Consider the following 19,941-nt stretch of genomic DNA (forward strand, 5'->3'; position numbering starts at 1 on the left):
AACATATTTATAGGTATTTAGAATTTATTAAGATGGTAGAGGCACTGGTAGGCTTCAAAATTGCTTTAAAATTGTAAATAAATCAATAAAACTTTTTTTTTTTTTTTTTTTTTTTAAATGGAGAAAACCGGGATCCATGGTTCTCATTCATGTGGACAGCCTCTCTATATGTAGTTTTGTCACATCAGATATCTGGAGGAGTAATATTGGCCAGCACTGGTAACCACTGAATCAGTGTAGATTTCAAGGTTGCAGAATTTAACTTAGACATCCATGTATTTGGTATGAGTCCTATAGCTCAGGCACGTACACAGTACTTGACCATTTAAGAAGGTCAAGTTGTGGCAGAGCTTAGAGCCTGGCTTCCCTTCCACACGGAGCAGCATGAGAAGACCACCTATGCCCCTGACTTCCTAAGCCTGGCCCCCAGAGCCCTGTAGTCACTCACGGCGTGGTCCAGACTACTCCTAGCCGCATCATTCATGCCCACATGGACAAGGTCTGTGGGATAGTAGCATAGGGCCGCTGCAGGACAAATCAGGTCAGTTGGTGGTTGATGCAGACAAAAATGCAGAGCTCTTCAATGAGTTCTTCGCTTCAGTATTCCTTAATACTGACCAAGACAATCCCCCCACCTTGAACACAGACTGCCAGAAAGTTAGTACTGGCTTAGTTAAAGAGCACTTGGAAGTGCTGGATGGGTACAAATCAGCCAGCCCAGATGACCTCCATCCACGGGTGCTGAAGGAATTGGCCAGTGTCATTGCTGAGCTGCTGGCACAGCTGTTTGAGCCGTCATGGTGCTCTGGACAGGTTCCTGAGGACTGGAAAAAGGCCAATGTGGTGTCCATTTCTAAGAAGGGGAGAAGGGAGGAGCCAGGTAACTTTAGGCCAGTCAGTCTTACCTCTATCCCTGGGAAAATACTAGAAAAAATCATGAAAGTGTGTATTTGTGAAAGCCTAGCAGATGAAACGATGCTGAATGGAAACCAGGACAGGTTTGTTGCAGGTAGATCCTGCCTGACAAACCTTGTAGCCTTTTATGACCAGGTCACACGCTGCCTTGACACAGGAGCGGAAGCCAATGTCATCTACTTGGATTTTAGGAAGACTTTTGACACAGTTTCACATCCTGTTCTCATAGAGAAGCTAATGGGCTGTGGAGTGGATGCCTGCACAGTCAGGTGGGTGGCTAACTAGCTTAGGGACTGCACCCAGAGAGTGGTGGTTGACAGGTCACTTTCAACCTGGAAGGAGGTGGGCAGTGGGGTCCTGCAGGGTTTGGTCCTTGGGCTAGTATTATTTAATATCTTCATCAGTGATTTTGATGAGGGTGTGTTTGAGCACCCTCTCCAAGTTCACAGATGATACCAAATTATTGGACAAAGTTAATACACTAGAGGGCAGGGAGCAGTTACAGGTTGACCTGGACAGGTTAGATCAGTGAGCAGAACATAATAGGATGCAGTTCAACAAAGATAAATGTAAGGTACTCCACCTAGGAAGGAGGAATCCCCAGCACACATGCAGGTTGGGGTATGTCCTCAGCAGCTCATAGTTGACTTCAAGATGAACATGAGCTGGCAGTGCAACAAGGCCATCAACAAAGCCAATTGCACCTTGTTGTATATTAGCAGATGCATGACCAACAGATCAAGGGAAGTAATGATCCCACTCTGTGCAGCACTAGTTAGGCCGCAGTTGGAGTACTGTGTCCAGTTTGGGGCGCTGCACTTAGAGGGACACGGAAGATCTGGAAAGGGTTCAGAGGAAGGCCACCCGTATGATTAGTGGTCTCTGTGAAAGACCCTACGAGGAGTGGTTGAGAGATCTGGATCTCTTCAGCTTATACAGAAGACGGCTGAGGGGTGACCTTGTGGCTGCCTATACATTTATCAGGGGAGGACAGCAGGGAATTGGGGATGCACTATTTACCAGAGCGCCCCAGGGAGTAACTAAGAATAATGGGTGCAAACTAGTGGAGAGTAGATTTAGGTTAGACATTAGGAAAGAATTTTTTACGGTAAGGGTGGCCAGAGTCTGGAATGGGCTTCCAAGAGAGGTGGTCCTATCACCATAGTTGGAGGTCTTCAAGAGGAGGCTTGACAGTCACCTGGCTTGGGTCATCTGACCTTGGTCCTCTTTCCTGCTAGGGGCAGGGGGTTGGACACAATGATCCGTTGGGTCCCTTCTGACTGTAGAATCTATGAATAGTAATCAGAGGGCCTGATGAGGTTTGAAATCCTTGCAGTGATATTCTGCATCCTGGCTCCCGGTAGGTAGCAACAGTGATCTGTGGGATCCAGTTGACAGATGGGTCCCTCCATGCCTCTCAGGAAGGAGTCACCTACCACAATGACCCAGTGTCTCTTCCTCCAGCTGCTTGGTTGTTGCGCAGCCTGCCTGGTTATTGAAGACGTGTCTTGCCCTGCAGCTGCTTTTTCTGCATCATCCTCCAGTGCTGCCAGGGCTTTGTATCTGTTCCCCAGTTGCATTGGGAAAGCAGTCACAGCTGCATGCTGTCTAGCTGTGGAGGTGACCGTCCTCCATTCAGCTGTTCTGGGACTCTCCCATGACGTCTCTGCGCTAGGTGAATTTTGCTAATTCACTCTGTTAAAAGAATAGGTCAGGAAAATCTTTGACAGATGCTTGAGCTAGTTACATAGGTCAGCAGATGGGATTTTAGGTGCAGTTGTATCCTGTAATTAGAAGGAGGAATGTTATGATTTTTATCAGAAAGATATTGTGGGGAGAGAGCATTCTTTTCAAGCCAGTGATCTTTGACATTTAGAAAGGGTTTGAAACCCCCTAGCTGAGAATTCTCATAATATAGACTAGCTCTGTCTTAATAGAAAGACTTTTGGGTGGGCCACTTTACCTCCAAGTTGCTATCATGCAACATCCCATTGATATGGATACATCATAGTTTCAGTAAATTAAAAATTATCGTTAAGTTGTGGGTTTTCAACAATGTAAGTTAGCGCTTGCAACAAGAGACATTTAGAAAGGGTTTGAAACCCCCTAGCTGAGAATTCTCATAATATAGACTAGCTCTGTCTTAATAGAAAGACTTTTGGGTGGGCCACTTAACCTCCAAGTTGCTATCATGCAACATCCCATTGATATGGATATATCATAGTTTCAGTAAATTAAAAATTATCGTTAAGTTGTGGGTTTTCAACAATGTAAGTTAGCGCTTGCAACAAGAGAGAGTGAGTCAGGGCTATGACTCCTCACGGCTGTTTTTGTCAATCAGTTGAATGGTTCTCATTCAAGTCACACAACGAAACATTAAGGTTAAACCCCCCGGCTGAATCACAGGGAGGTTAGTAAGTTTTATGTGATGAATTCTAAAATGCAGAATACCATATTTCTCTGAATTGGTGCTAACAATTTCCCTTTATTCCCTTGAGTAGGAGTCTGGACTAGATGACCAGCCTTATGTTTCCTATACTTCTTTATATCCTTAATGCATTGTGCATTTGTATGTAGTACATATCCAGTAGCTCTAAAGAGTTATTACATATTGTCACAAATGCTTCAGTATTGTACATGATGAGCACATAGAAAAAGTTCATGTAATGAGAAATTAAACTTCCAAGCAATGCTTGTTTGTTTAGTTTTTGTTGTAATTTGTAATTGCAACAAAAAAATAATTTGTTGTAATTTGTAGTAATCAAGGATCTTGAAGAAAGAAATGTAATTCAAGCTTTTATTAAAAATATTACATGGGTGCTACAGAAACATCATCTGGCAGGGGTGAAAATAATGTGACAGGGTCTGCACAGAATCAAATAAGAGACAGGGGGCTAACCTAAAGAACATGTGCTACAAGTGGCACTGGTAACCTGTTGCATGTGGCGTGTAGCAGATTGGAGAGGAGATAGGCAGCACAGTGGAGAGGGATAAGGCAGAGCGCGGAAAAATGAGCAGTAACTCGGTCAGGGAGCACGAGGCAAGGAGCTTACGTGGGTAAGGGAAAGGGATCAGAGTGGCATTTGCGGAAGATACAGAACTAATTTGAGGTGTACCTGCCAAAAAAGTTGACCCCATCTAAACTAAAGGATGGCCTGTGAGCCAGGGCATGCATAAAAGCTAAGGCCACGATTCTGCTGCATGTAGAGCAGGGTCTGTTAAAGGGCTTCGCCTGAAGAGAATGTGCTGATCGACAAGTTCAGAGGTATGCATGCATTATGATTGTTTTAAAATGTATTTTTGTAGAATGGTCAGATAATGCTAGAAGGCTTCATTGAAAATATGCTGTAAGTGTTCAATCACACAAAAAATAACTAACTAGGAAGAAATCCTCGCTGATTTGCCCTACTTCAGTAGAACATAAAATAAAGTCTTGTTCTGTTTCCTATCCTGTTTTATAGTGATTTGTAAGCAGTAACTTAAGACATTGTTTTCTCGAAGGGAAAGGAAAACTTTTTGTGTTTTTAAATTTCCTGGACAGCTTCCTGCTTCACATGGCCATGTAAAAAGGATAGTCTTTGCAATGTAGGTCTCAGCAGTTGTATGGAAAATGATCAGGCTCAGGTTCCCAGTCAAATTAGTAGGATTGTGATGTGAGAGAGAACATATTAGACTGGTGTAGTTTTCTTGGCAATTTTATTTAGGGAGCAATAATGTCCAACTGGAAATGAAGCATTCCCTTTATGTCTTTATATGATAACCGTTTAAAATGTAAACATACACACTGACTACATGGTGCTTATTAAACAGTGAATGTTATATAGTTGGCTTTAGAGTTATTTATACAGTATAATGTAGAAATGTTTTATTTGATGGTTTCCTCTCTTTAACTTGCCTACAGAAGACTTACTTCTATAAAATTCTTCTCTGGTATATTGTAGTTTCACGTCTGGTAGTGAAGGCAGGTGGCAAGAGTCAGCAGAAGTTTTCTACAAAAAAGAATCCATTTGTGGTCAACTGCAAGACATTTTTCCTAGTCTTACAAAACCCAAGAGCTGTTTTTGATGTTTTGGAGGGCTGTCTACTGGATGAAAGACCTTTTGAATCTCGTATTAACTATTAATGTGCATGTAGACACAGTGGACTCTTGAAACCATGGAGACATTGACATAGATAGCAGCCAGTGACATCTTGAGCTTGGTATTGTATAGACCCCTTTACAACAGGGTTAAATTATATGGGGGCAAAACACCCAGGTCCTGGCTATACTAATGTCATCACTGCTATTACCACAAAGTAGAGCTAACATAGAGATGAATTACCTTGGTCAATTTGCACGTAGCATGCTGACTTCCTTTGCTGACAGTTGGACTGTTTACTGTATTTACTCAATTAGAAGATGAGGTTTTTCCCCCATTTTACATGGAGACAAAAACCTGTCACCACAATGGAGCATGAGGTAGAGCTGCAGCTCCAGCAACAGCTCCAGTCCCTACCCTTCTGCTTCTGCATGCCCTGCCTCTCCTCCTCTGTAGCCCCCAGTCCCCCTCCCTCCCATACCTCATCTCCCTCTCTCTCTTCCTTGGCTGCGCTCCTCCTTACCTTTGACCTGTCCCAGCAGGCTCTGTCCTTGCTGAAGCCAGTCCCATAGCAGCAGTGGCAGGGAACTGACACTTCTGTTCTAGGCCAGCCCTGTAGGTCCTTGCTACTGTTACAGGGCCAGACTGGAGCCATAGGCCCTGGGCTGCAGCAGGGACAGAGCCTGCCAGTGCAGAGTGAAGGTAAGAGGGGTGAGGGGAGATGGGAGGAAAGGCAGGGGGCAGGTATCTGAAGCTGCAGGTGGCAGAAGTAGCATGGAAGAGGGAGGAGAGGAGGAATTGGAGCAGCCTGAGGATTGTGGGGGAAGAGGGGGGGCCAGCACAATGGGGTAAGTGGGGGAGGGGACAGGCAGCAGGGAGAAGCTGTCTGCCTGTCTCGCTGCCTGCCACCTGTCCCCTACCACCTTGCATTGCCTTCCCTATTACTGCCCCCCCTGCCCCGTCTAACCAGGTACCCCCTCCTCCACTGTCCGCCATTGCCTGCTTCATTAGTACCCCCTTATCACCTCCCCCCCACCATTGCCTGCAGTAGCAAGGGGGATGAATTTAAGATAATTTCAAATAATTAAATTACAGACATGGAAAATTATAATAAATTTATAAATTTTCCATGTGTAGACTCTAACTATTGGGGGGGGGGCATCTTATATTCAGGTAAATGCAGTAATACTTGCATAGTTCCAGTGGTTTGGAGGAAAACATACAAAGCCAAAAATACTTGGGAATCATGAAATATGTAACCTATTCCATAATTTTAAGCTTTGGCATTAAAATATTTATTTTCAGAGTTTAAAAACCTGTCTCATTTGCTGAATATCAGTCACTGTAAACGTCCATGCCCGGAACAATTCACGTGTCCTCTCCTTTTTATCTTATGAGGCTGGTATTATTTATTTTATATGTGGGACTTGAGACCAAGCTAAGTTTAGAGAGGAAAATTAAGTGTTGTAGGTAGTTGCTGAAAAACTCAGGGCAGCTACCATCCCTGGTTGATTTAATCAATGGGAATTCAGTTTATACTGTGCTAATAAGGAAAAATGATCAAAGGGCCACAGTTTGCCCGGAATGGCACTGTTGGATGACCTGGCAGGTGAATTTTCTCTACCAAGCATCTGACTATCTAGGGTAGAACTGGATAGGCCTGTCTTGAGAAGGAATCCTGGGATGCCTCTGGGTGATGTTTCAGAAAGGTGCATCGGGTATCGCTTGCCGGTATGGCCTGCTGGCCACAGCCTGGCATCATCTACTATATTCTGATGGTTTATGTGAACCAGAAAAGGAACTGACTATTATGGGAATCATTTTATAGATCAGTGGCTGAACAGAAAATAAAAAAATGGATATCTGAAATAAAATTTTGTTTTTGTTTAAAAAAAATACAGATCAAACTAAAGTGTTTCACTTGAGACGATTTTTTTATTTCTGACTTCTTTTTAAAAATGAAATCAAAGGACACTTAGAAACAAAGGGCTAGATTCACAAGGGGATTTAGGTGCCGTTCAGAAAAGAGGCTCCCAGGTGCAGGGCTCAACCATGCATAGCTGGGGCTGAGTGTCCCACAGCTGAGGAGACCCTCAGTCCCGGCAGTGGTGGGGTGTTGCCTGGACAGAGAGTCCTGTCAGGTGCAGGACTCACCACTCGGGCAGCTGTGGGGCACTTCCACAGCTGTGAGTCTGGTCAGCCACAGGACACAGTTGTGGGAGCTTGCTACTTGCCAGTGCAGGGGGGAGTCTGGGATGGCAATCCTGGGCTTCCTTTGCATCAGTAATAAAGCGTAATAGGATCTGATCCTGGGTCCCATAATCACACCTCCTGCCATGTACGTGTGGCATGGCAGGAGGTGTGACTGGGTGGATTGTTTATCAGATCCTATCATACCTTTACCTGAACATCTAGAGGGGCTCTTGGAGACTAGATGGTTCACAGAGGCATGAGCTTTTGCAGACAACCTTTGTCAGATGCTGTGAATGGACTACACTGTATTAATGTGATGCTGCCTTTTATTAAGTTGTTTAAAGATTGGTACAAAGACCTCGTCCCCTCCATAACTATTCAGCAATTCAAAAGGTGTAGCAGTTTCCTGTGGAAAGTGGCATATAAGAAGTAGCAAGCCTCCAGCAGCCAATATGAATTTCTAATAAGACCACTGCTATCTCAACCAAGGATTGATTATGACAAGATCTGAACTTAAATGACTAGGGCAGTGGTGGCCAGCTTTCTTGGCAGGTGTAGTGCTGCAAGTTAAGTCTTGCCCCCTCCCCAGGTACCACTCTGATTCTTGCCCTCCTGAGATCCTGGAATGGAGGTAGGGGGGCTTGAACCTCTGGGTGCACAAAGCAGGGGAGGGTTAAGATGCTGTAGCAGGAGGAGGTGACACCTGTCACCTCTTGCAGCAGCATCACATCTTCACTCTACTCTACAGAGTGTTTCACTCTGGCAGGTATTACATTTATGGCATGATTAACAAGTTAATTGCGCCATAATATACCACATGCCACACACAGCTAATTTAGGATATCAATAGCACGTAGGACATATTGGTGGTTGGTTTGTGAAGGATTTTAAATTGACTATGTGTCCAGATCAGTGCCCTCCCCACTGATGCCAGTAATCAGCTGATTGTTGGCATTGACTGGAAACTTATAACCCCATCAGGGTCTTTTCCTCTGTCCATTGCTGCTGCTGTGTCCTGATTCTGATCCTTAACACTTTTCTTCCCCTAGAATCACACAAAGTTAAGATTGGAAGGGACCTCGGGAGGTCATCTTGTCCAACCTCCTGCTCAAATCAGGACCGTCCCCAACTAGATCATCCCAGCCAAAGCTTTTTCTAGATGGGTTTTGAAAACCTCCAAGGATGGAGCTTTTACCACCTCTCTGGGTAACCTGTTCCAGTGTTTTACTAGCTTCCTAGTGAGAAAATTCTTCCGAATGTGTAACCTAAACGTCTCTTGCTGCAACTTGAGACTGTAACTCCTTGTTTTGATCTGCTTCTGCCTCCAAGCTAATTCCTTGGATTACTCCTCTTTCCTCTATCATATCCAGAAGTGTAAAGAGGGATAGGTGAGCGAACAGGGCAGGTGTTCTGGGTCTTGCAAAAGAAATGTACCTCTGCTCTGGCTGCATTTTCTGTTAGCTCAGTATATCACATCATGGGGCACTCTAGGAATTGTAGCTCTCTAGAGTGGCAGTAGAGTTTGGGGAGGGTTTTGGTGCAAATAATTTGACTTATCTTAATTTAAGCACCTGACTAATCTGGTATCTAAATGTTTTAAGCATATGCTTGTTGAACTGGAGGAATACGTATAGAGAAAGGGTGTTCAACTCCTGGCCTGCAGGCCAGATCCAATCTGTGGAGCCATGGCATCTGGCCCACAGAGCTCCTCATGGGTTGGGAAATTTGGCAGCACGGGAGTGCTGGCAATTTTAATACTGACACCTCTCTGCCTACTGCCAAATTTCCCGTCTTGCATCTGAACTGGGGCTGGGCCATGCCCCCCCTCCCCCCAAATCCTCCCCTCCTCTGGACACACAGTTGCATGGGCCACTAGCCATATCTGGCCTGTGGACATGCTACACACTGCCTATCTGAACTGCAGGGCAAAAAGGTTGAGCACCACTGGCATAGAGATTCATACCTTATAGTCTCTACCGTAAAGTCTGTAGGTGAGCTAAAATCGTATTTGCCTTTTTGCTTTTCTTGCATCACAGTTTTTAATGCATTAATCATTCATTTTCTGTGGAATGGATTATTTGGCAACTTAATTCTCGTTAGATAAACAGATATATATTTTTTTCTGTTTACCACAAAACAGCAGCTGTTGCATTCAGTTATTACCCATCTGTCTTAATTAAAATAGTTCTTCACTTCTCCTTAAAATCACTTCCAGGCTGAAGACATCTGACCTTTAATATGTGCTTTGTATAAATTCCAGGAGTGAGTGTTTTTATTTTAGTTTTATTCATTTTTTTTTTTTTTTTTAATTATTTAACTGGAGCAAAAAGTAGTGATTTTCCTGTATTTCGAACAGAAAGTCAGTCCTGGGAAAATCTGTTTTTTGCTTTCAAAACACTGAATGCCATGGAGAAACACAAACCTGCACAGGCATAAAATTATTTTTGTTTTCTAATAATTAATGGACAGAGTAGATTGGTAATTGATACCTTTGTAAGCCAATAAAAACAAACATCAAGAAGTTTTAGAAGCCAGTTTGACTTTAATAGATTAACCAAAAGTATTTTAAGGCTTTGCTTATAGATTTCATTTATAACCCTTTTTCACTTATCTTTTCAATACATACTTCCAATAAATGTCCATTTAAACACTTCAGAAATAGTACAATTTACGAAAATAACTGCACATTTTACTTGAGACTATTGTATTGCTGGGTTAATAAATCTTATAGTTGTTAATAGTTGTCATATATTGCATTTAGAACGTCTTTTATGTGAACATGTGTTTCTCTTGGTTTGTATTTCTTCTGTTCACCAGTCCTACCCTGCACATTTGATAACTTGATAAAGCATGTCCATATTTAAGTAATAGTGATTAAGTAAGAAATTACTTTTTTTGTTTTTGTTTATCCTGCTGTTCCATACTTTGTTTTGTGTTTGGGGGAGCCGTTTCTGATCATCCGTAGCCGTTTATCTGTGTCTGCTAATTACCTATTGGAATAAAGAAAGTTAGCCAGAGAAGACTTAAGTATTCTAGAAAGCCAAAATTATGTATGCATGGGGAAAATCATGTCATTAATAAAGAGATTCCTTTCTTCCATCTACAAATCACTGTAGGTATGCTATTGTGAACATAATTACGTCTGTAAAAAGCTAATTATATCTGCAAATGGTGCCTTTATCTGCATCTAGGTCCCTGGAAACTGCTGACTGGAGATGCACAAATAGAGTCCAAAGTTCTTTTTAAAAATCTGTGCCTGGCATGGATTAAACTAATTTGGTATAAGGCACATTTGCTCTTTATTTGCATTTCTTTCTCTCTCTCCTCCACTCATTCTCACCCGTTCGTATTCTGGAATAAGGATGTCTACGCAGGGAGATAGGAATGCCTCTTTTGGAATAACTTCTAATTTAGGCAAGTCCTTAACACTAAATGTCAAATGTTTGATCTGTTCCTGGGAAAAATTCTTCCTACTGTTTTGTTTTGTTTTTTTTTTCCTGAACATCACTATAGGGGCTAAGAAAACATAGTCTCCAGAACCAGTCTTCTATTACTGGTCTTCCTGATCTCAGCACTTTGTCATGCATGTCCCCCACACTGTGAATGGAAAGGCCATCAATGAAGACAGTGAATTCTCGGAATTGAAGATTACAGAATAAACCTGGAAATGTTGATCTTTGTATTGTAGGATGTTGCTGGACTTCTCCCAGTTATGTACTGCAGGAAAGAAGAGCACTGCAGCAGTAATTAACCTGTTTATTTTCCTGTGAAAATTTATATCAAGAAACAGCAGAGTTTATACGTACCTTGGCTTGCCGCAGAATTTAAGCAGTTTGTCCAAGCAATGTTTACAATTAACCCAGTGTTGTAGTTCTTACTAGGGCAAAGGTCTCATTGTAGTAATAATGATGTTGCCTGGAGAAGGACTGCATGACTGATCTTAATATGTTTTATAGTTAGAATATGTTTCATCTTCAGAGTACTGCACAGATGTTTAACTAACTAATATTTACCTGTCCTGTGAGGCCGTTAAGTATTATTATCATTTGACAATTGATGGAACTGAGGTACAAAGGAGTTTCTGTAGGTTGTCTTTTCCCTTCTGTTTCTGGCTCACAGAGGAGTCAGGCTCAGAGCCAGCATTAAAACTTGTGAGTTCCTAAAACTTCCTAAGCCTACATGTAGATCTCTGTGAAGGGCTAGTGGGATTAGGAAAAGCAATTTGAAAAAAGGTTATCATGCTATAGAAGACCCTTGTGTAACTTTTTGTTTTGTTATTTCTTCTTCTGATAATCAACTTACATTTCTTAAAAGGCTAGGGAGCTGATTTGGTACTTGTAGTCAATATCTGTAGTAAATATTAGAACCACGCTGCATCCATCTGTTCAATCAAGATTGAGATGAGCAAATTTGTTAAAAATACCATTCAGATATTTATCTATTTTCCTGACTTTGCCATGTCCAGTGCAGATGTCATAACTGCTGTGTATTTCTCTGTTTGAATGTCTGAATGTCATATTAGTTACAAATTTCTGTAAGACTACAGGAGGAAATACCCTTAAGTACATGCAACACAGGGACTCATCACCCTGGAAAAGCGTAGGCTCAGGGGTGACTTGGTGGCAGCTTACAAGTACAAAAGGGGTGTCCATCAGGAACTGGGAGAACATCTGGTCACTAGGGCACCCCAAAGGAAGAGAAGATCCAATGGTCACACTAGGTTGGATATAAGGAAAAATTTCTTTTCTGTCTGCTGTTGTACTGCAGGGAAGAAGCTGGTGCTGAGCGTGGGGAAAAGTGGCCCCTCACCCGCCCCATGGCCAGCCCCCTGCACTGCAGCCGCTCACAGCCTGCCTGGAGCTGCTTGTGCCTGCTCTGGACAGCCCTGTGTAGGTTGCGAGTGCCTGCAATGCAAGGCGCCAGCCATGGGGCAGGCTAGGGGCCACTTTTCCCCATGCTTAGCACCCGCTTCTTCCCTGCTGGTGAGCAGGGAATCGGGGCTGTGCCCTGCCCCCCGCCTGTACCTCGGGGCTGGGGGGGCACTGGGTGTGAGCAGGCAGTGAGCCAGTGGGAGCTCAGGGCCTGCACCAGTGTCCTGGGGCTAGTGCCAGTGGGGCCCAGAACAGGGTGGCAGGAGCACGGGGTCCCAGCTGGCAGGGGCTCTCTGGAGCCAGGCCAGCTCCCCACTCCGTTGGTACAGCCCAGCCCAGCTTCACAGACCCCTGCCAGCCTGCACCCTGCTTTGGGCCCCACCGATACTAGACCTGGGACATTAGCAACTTATTTCAGTGTTTCAAAATGTTTTACGAACATTCAGACCAGTGTAGAATGTGTTGGAGTGGCTAGACAGTATAGAACAGTTAGAGTGCTCTACCATGGCCCAGTGACAGGGATAAGGAGGACAGGCTCCATATTTTATGCTGGTCATCTAAAAAATGTGGTACAAATTAGATTGGCCATGTCACCCAGTTAGGGTGGCCACTGATGCATCCCCAGAGTACAGGACAACCCCTTGGTGACAGGCCAGGACCGTTGGCTCCCTTGGCCAAGCATTGAGAAGTGGGGCCACTGCCTTGGCCAATCGGGATGGAGGGGCAGGGCCACTAGGCCCATTGGCCAATGAGCAGAAAGGAGTGGGGCCTCTACAAAAAGGCCACCTCCCTTTCTTGCTCCTTCCCTGGCTGGATTGTAACCTTGCTTCTCCTGGCTGTGCACTGCCCTGCCTCTAGGCGCAGTCAATAGAATCGCAAGGACAAATGCTTGATATGTATTTCTACCAATGAACTGAAAACCAGGACATTTTTGCAGTCCATTGCTCATTCAGAAATGGACAAGGGACTAAAGGATTACAAACAGGAGGGTCTGGTATAAAGCAGGACCGGTGGTTACCTTATACCCAGTCTAAGTGGTAGCTCTGAACAGGGCAAGAACTAAGAATGCACAAATATACAAAAACAACTTAAGAGTCCCAAAACAGCTCTTGTTTAAACCAGCGTGTAGAAAAAGAGGAATGTATAGTCTGGCTCAGTATCTGAATAAGCCTCATAAGATGTCTAACAATATGTCTTTGTTGCATAGTTCCTTTGTGAGGTGAGGAGATATTATCTCATGGTTGTTTGATCTGAGATGCTTTAGGATTCTTGCTCAGTCCCTTGCACCAGTTGTGGAAGAACTTTTGTGCTCTTGAGAGGAATTGTAGGGAAGGACTACCAGAAGTTGAGGGGGTTTTTTCCCTTGGCCTATGTCCTCCCTGTAATGAAACTGGTTTTAACCTGGGGTAGAGTCTAACCCAGTCAGTAAGCCAGGTGGGCTACTCTAAACATAGACCATCTCCATTCCATGCTCAAACTGGTTTCTGTACAAATGATGGGGGATTGGGCAAAAAGTCAGGTAAGAATTTGAGCTAATGTGTAGTGAAAATGTACTCTACAAGATAAGTCTTTGCATCAAGGACTGTCATTCATCCCAGTCTTATAAAGTTAAATCGAAGCAGAGAGCTGTTAAAGCCGCATAGCTAATTAGTGACATAGCTAAGAATAAACCTTTACGGTCATTGCCTCCAGTCTTCTACTGTAACCCCTAGACATTGTCTTTTTGCTCTATATATGATTTAACTGATGACTCATGCCTCATGCTCAAGGGTGAAGTAACGTTTCCTGACCTCTTTTTGGTTATTTGTTACTCATTGTTTTAATCCCCTGACCATGTAAGTTTTGGAGTTTTTCTTGTTGCTGAACTTCCTTATCTATAAAAGGAAAGAATTGATGTAATTGATGTTTTTCTGAACTGCCAAAGTAAAACCTCTTTTTTTCCCTCCCTTCTCTTTCTTTTTTAACCTTCCAGATGTTTTTCCCTTAATGCCATTGTTGGTTCTTGTTCCAGCTTTCCTGCAAAATCCAACTATGTTTACACTGTTTGAAAAAAAGGACATGTTTGTTTTAAAGGCCAAGGTGATTTCTAGAAAGGGTTGATGGAGTTCAGGAATATATCTCCATGTCTGTACTCAGTTATGGGGAGATGGCTTTTCTGGGTTCTGTAGTGGAGACTTGTCAAAACCCTTCTGCACAATTAAATATTTTTCAGTATATGCTCTGTGCACGCACGCGCGCGCACACATGTGTACTTCTGTTTGCTTTGCTGCTGTCTTAAGTAATGCTTTAGTTCAATCAAAAGCTGAAAGAATGCAAAATGGTATGTTAGAACTGTGTGTGATACACATACTACAAATATTGGCGTAGGAAATTGCAATGAGATGATCTGCATGTGTAATTCAGGCAGTTCAACCAATATCTGATACTATTAATTTTAAGAAAAAATACTGGTATCTGATAGAAGTTGGGCCTTTTTAACTTATAGCTTTTTGGGTTAAACAGCATATTTCTCTGAAAATGGACGGAGTGTTTCTTAAGTCAGTGTAGTCAGGATTCCCACCCTGAGAAATTACAGAATAAAAAATGACCTCAAAAAGAGTGTTTCTTTTTCTGTTAAACAAATTGACATCTCGTCAAAAATATTTTGACTTGGTGATAGAAGAAGCTACTGGTCCAAGAAATATGCAACATTTAACATTAATTTAACAATGACTTTTGGTGAGTGGGTAAAATGAAAAATAAAAGAAATTAAGAGAGATTTCATGTTGCTTATAGATTGATTTGTAATAGTTCTTTGTATTCTGGTTTATTTTCCTTTCTTTTTTCCTTTTCCTTTGGCAAGGTCATGTGAAGTACTTATGCTTCACTGACCTGAATCTCTTCAGTCTCTGCAAGAGGAGACTGAGGGGGGGAATCTTGTGGCTGCCTACAGCCTTATCAGGGGCCAGCAGCAGGGACTCAGGGAAAGTCTGTTCACCGGGCCCCCCCTTGGGGTCACCAGGAACAATGGCCACAAGCTGAGGAAGGATAGATTTGGGTTGGGTATTAGGAAGAACTACTTCACGGTAAGGGTGGCCAGAGCCTGGAATAGGCTTCCCAGAGAGGTGGTGCTCTCACCTTCCCTGGAGATCTTCAAGAGGAGACTGGATAGGCACCTGGCTGGGGTCTTATGACCCTTGCCATCCCCAATGCTCCTTCCTGCCCATGGCAGGGGGTCGGACTAGATGATCTGTCTAGGTCCCTTCTGACTCATTGATGCTATGAAAATTTTTAGTGCCTTGGAAGAGCAGACCTTAAGAGCAGGTGTATTATGATGCTGCTCTTTTGTTAGAGAAACAAATGAAGGAGACACTTCTTCATTCTCTTGCAAACATTTTCTTTTGAATAATATTTAACTGCTGATGCATTCACTGCCTGAAATGACACAAGTAGCCACTTTTGGAATTTCTACATTCCAGTCTGGCAGTTATAAAGTTGTTTATTAATATACAATTTGTCCTTATTTCTTATAGGTGCCTGAGATTATTAACTCCATTCGCCAGGCTGGAAAAATTGCTCGTCAAGAAGAATTTCAGATTAATCTGTCTGATTCTGAAGACCCATTTGCCAAGAAGTTTGAAGTATTGTTCTGTGGGCGAGTGACAGTAGCACATAAAAATGCACCCCCAGCCCTCATAGACGAATGTATTGAAAAATTTAACCATGCCAGCTGTACAAAAAAAATGGAGTTCAATTCACTGTCCCAACAACATGAAACTGCCAGTAACTCAGGGGGATTTTCCTTAAGTGATAAATTCCGATCAGTCTTCCAACCCTTGGTCAGTGATGAAGAAGAGAAAAAGCCAATGAGGAAGTCCTACTCTCAGCCTGGGTTGCGTTCCTTTTCTTTTAAGAAGGACTTTCAAGATAGTCGCAGGAGCAACAGCTTTATCAGCTCTTTTGAGGAAGATGCTATTTTGCTGAACATAAAAAGTCAACATATGTATGGGCACAGTGTTGTACAGCCAACAGATATTGCAGAAAACCGGACTATGCTGTTTACGGTAAAGCAAGATTACAGCTCTTGCCATTGTTTTATGTCTCTAGATTCTGGATGGTAAATGCAAAAGCAGATATCCTACAGAATAGGTTCTTCCTTGAATAGCTTAACAACAGCTGTTGGGGCTTGAGTTAAACAAAATCACATGTTTCTATATAATTTTATCAGTCAATGCAGATCTTGACTTCACTGGTCAAAATGAGTTAAACTGAAAAATTGGGCTTCTAAAAACTTGTAAAATAACTGAAGTTATTAAGGCATGTTTCTTTATTATGCCTTTATATATATCTGGCAATTGATTTTTATTTCTATGACATACATAATCATGTTAAGTAAAAACAGCAGAAACAATTTTGTAAGTGAAAGATACTACCTATAGTTAAAGTGCAGATTCTTTGGAAGATTCTTTAAATACAGGTCCTGTATTTGAAAACATGTCTACAAGTTAACATGTAGACAGCATGAGACTAAATTGACATCACTCTTATTGCTCTCATTCACATCCTCACTTGAAGTGGGGGAGGAGGTGCACTGCATTAATGGGTGCCCTTCACAGTGAAACCACAAGCACAATGTTTTGTAACTGCTGGAGTGGAAATGTGCCTAGGGATAGCAGTAGTAGGTATTTTGTCTAAGCTCTGCAGCTGTAGACTGGCTCCTTCAGGGTGGCAAACAGAGGAAGATTGAAAGCAAAATTAGTGCTTTACTAAAAGCAATGCCATATGTATACCTCTCCACTGGGATAGGATTTTCACTTTGATGTTTTGATAGCCTCTGTTTAAGTAAGTCTTAATTTTTAAATATCTCTATTTCTGCTCTGGTAATGATAGCAAGCACTGCAAGGTGGAGTGGGAGAGTAATGTCTCTCTCCACCTTCCCCCCCCCTGCCATCCCTCTCCCAAACTGTAAAGTTCTTTTGCATTCCAGAACAACCTAAATCTGAAAGAGGTGTGAAATTTTAAGTATTTTTTTTTTTTTTTACAGAAATGGAAACTAAATGGCTTTAACCTCTTTGTACATGAATACTGAAAGTGGGTACCCAAGTAAGGCTGTCTCTCTGGCTTTGATAGCAATAGTGAGAGGTATGAATCCTACTCATTCCTACCTGCTCTACACAGGCCTGAGCCTGCAGATTAAGCAGCATTGATGGGTCAGTAGTGCACCTGAGCAGCTTGGAGCAGCCCCAGTTATATACCAGGAGCCCCAATTGTATCAGGAGCCGAAGGTAGAGTCACCCAGAAGTGCCCCAGAATCCTCTGTGGTGCTTAAATATGGGAGCTTGAGGGCAGGTGGTATGGGCATTAGTGGCCATGGTTTATCTGTTGGTGATGAAACGAGCCACACCTAGGCTTGTTCTGGAGGCCTTGCAGAGATAGCAAATATGTAGAATGTTGTTTTACTTCACATGCCTCATGGCAGTTACCCAGCCATGTAACTACCATTTTTGTCACTTACACCCTGTTTGTGATTTTATTCCATATGCAGCATGGACACAAACACGTTACCATGACTATGGAGCATGCACAGTGAACTATGTTTCTGTTTGGAGGTGGGATTCAATAATCATTAGGGTACTGTGGTCATTAGGGTATTGTGCTGGAATTCAGAGATGAATGTACAAAACTTTCCCTGGCTGAGGGATGCCCAGGTCTTCTGCTTCCTGGGTAACTGTTATAGCTAATTGCCTAACCAAGAGAAAAAAACCTCTTCAGATTTTGTAAGTTTAAAAGAACTTCTGGAAATTCCAAGGGTCAAAGTAGAAGCCGAACATTTAGCATGTTAACTCTGAAAAACATTTGAACAAGGATGCCTGCCTACCAACTCTGCTAAAATGCCTTTGATACAGTTTCTGATATTCCTAATCCGACCTGGGAAATTGCTGTCCTGGCCAGCATTTTAGGGAAGTGATCCACTCCCCTACTCCTGCCCTTTTCCCTCATTGGAATGAAGCCTTCTGGGAATTAAAGGTTGCTGGGGTTGAGGGTGGGTATATTTGCTTTTAGTGTTTATGAGGGAGAGACCACCTTTGTAAGAAGAAAATAACTGGAAGTTCACCAAGCTGCAATCAGCCTGCCCCTCTTGGCTTAATTGCAGGATTGTCTCTGGCAATTTTTTGACACACTGGCAACTCTGGGTAGTTTTAAACATTCCATATTGGGTCACATCCAATCCTAATGAAAAACGCTGCCAAAGGCTGAAATCTTGAACACTTGTTTTACTTTAAAGCTAGCACTGATTTATCAGAAGACTTCCTATCTAAATCTAGCTATTATTTACAATAGCTACAGGATCAGAAATTAATTTACAACTAAGTATAAATAAAAGCCCTCCAATCCTTCATTTTTATAGCTGGAAATACATCCAACCCTATATGTCTTATGAAGCTTCTAAAAAAAAAAATAATTGGGAAAGTAGGTGGATTTCCAAACCTAGAGTTACCCCTCACTGAAGGTTTACCACATAACTTTGAAAAATTGTCACGCCAAGTCTGCTGAATTCCTTGCCTGAAATCTAGTTTTACAGTTGTCTAGCTAAATGCAGTTCCTTTACTGTTTCCTTTGCCTTACACAAACCAAAATTCCGATTCAGTATTTTTACAGTGCTGTAGAGTAGCAAGGAAGGTCAAACCTTGCATGAATATATTTTCTTTTATTCATGGAAAATGTGGTATCTATTTTACTAGTATCAATAAATCTCAGTTGCTTTAAAGTGTAAAATAGAATAAATATTGAGAGTGCTTGTGTCTGGGAACCATTTTTGCGGTTGGAACAAATCCGTTGTGTTTTCAATGCTAAATAATATTCTCTTTTCATTAACTTTTTTTAGATTGGCCAGTCTGAGGTGTACCTCATCAGCCCAGACACAAAAAAAGTAGCACTTGAGAAAAGCTTTAAAGAAATTTCATTTTGCTCTCAGGTAAATTTGGTGGTATATTAATTTTGGGGCTTCTCACATTACTTTCTGTTAATCAGTGATTTCATGAGGCTTTTAATTTTGTGTTTAATAGTTACTCTTGTAATATCTGTAGTCAGGTCTTGATCAATAAGAAGCTATTGGACTAAGTTCTGGTTTCGAGTTTCAAGAGAAGGATTCACTCTTTTGCAAGTCCAGCATTCACATTGCCATTTCCGGGCATTTTAATGTAATAATGCCCGAACAGACCATTGGATGTTACTGAACATTATCTTTGTAAATACCACGTTTACTTGCATACCACATGCACCGTTCATCTAAAAATTAGCCCTCCAAAACTGGGGGTGTGTCTTAAGCAGGGAGGCTGATTTCTGTGTCACACAAACCTTTGCCACAAACCGACTAGGCGCAGCCCATCTGGCTCATAGGGCAAAAAAGTTGAGCACCACTAATCTAAAGTTTTGATAAGGGGTTTCAGGCATAGCTACACTGAAGGGGCCTTGTTACCCAGTAATTTTAGGCAGCTTTTGGAGCTCTTAACTCCTGGATTGGCTGCACATTAACACCTTTAAGTGGTTTAAAGCACTTGTTATTTGTCTTTAAATAAGGCCACTCCAGGGCAGGATTATCTCTAATCTGCCTAATTTTGCTCCTGTTCCATTAGGGTCTGGCCACTCCCTACAGCTGTTCTGCTTAAGTTGAAGACCTCCAGCATCCAAGGATGCAGTGGCCCCTCCTGATTTCGGGGAAGTGGGGATGCTGGGGCACAGTGGGGCTGGGCATGTTGCCTTCCCCCCATGGCATGTCAAGCAAAGCAAACACTGAAGCTCCAGAGCACCTGGCAGCTGCAGCGCCTTGTACTACTGCTTAGACTGGCAAAGCAAGCCAGTGTGATGGGTGCAGAAGGACCACCCCCATTCTGCCATTTGGT

At 42.6% G+C, this 19,941-nt stretch overlaps 1 protein-coding gene across 9 annotated transcripts in view; it reads left to right on the forward strand.

Moving 5' to 3' along the window:
• Nucleotides 1-19,941, forward strand: part of TBC1D1 (TBC1 domain family member 1) — a 178,849-nt gene that overhangs the window by 67,997 nt on the left and 90,911 nt on the right. For 8 of the 9 annotated variants that reach the window (XM_019552947.1, XM_019552951.1, XM_019552950.1 and 5 more), the window contains 2 exons: nt 15,571-16,101; nt 18,924-19,013. In XM_019552947.1, coding sequence (XP_019408492.1) covers nt 15,571-16,101; nt 18,924-19,013 — 621 coding nt within the window. Of the gene's footprint in view, nt 1-6,900; nt 6,907-15,570; nt 16,102-18,923; nt 19,014-19,941 lie in introns of those variants that run through there. The other variant, XM_019552956.1, reaches the window with a different exon arrangement.

This window comes from Crocodylus porosus, unplaced genomic scaffold (assembly GCF_001723895.1).
Source record: "Crocodylus porosus isolate Cpor-Errol unplaced genomic scaffold, CroPor_comp1, whole genome shotgun sequence".
Lineage (NCBI taxonomy): Eukaryota > Metazoa > Chordata > Crocodylia > Crocodylidae > Crocodylus > Crocodylus porosus.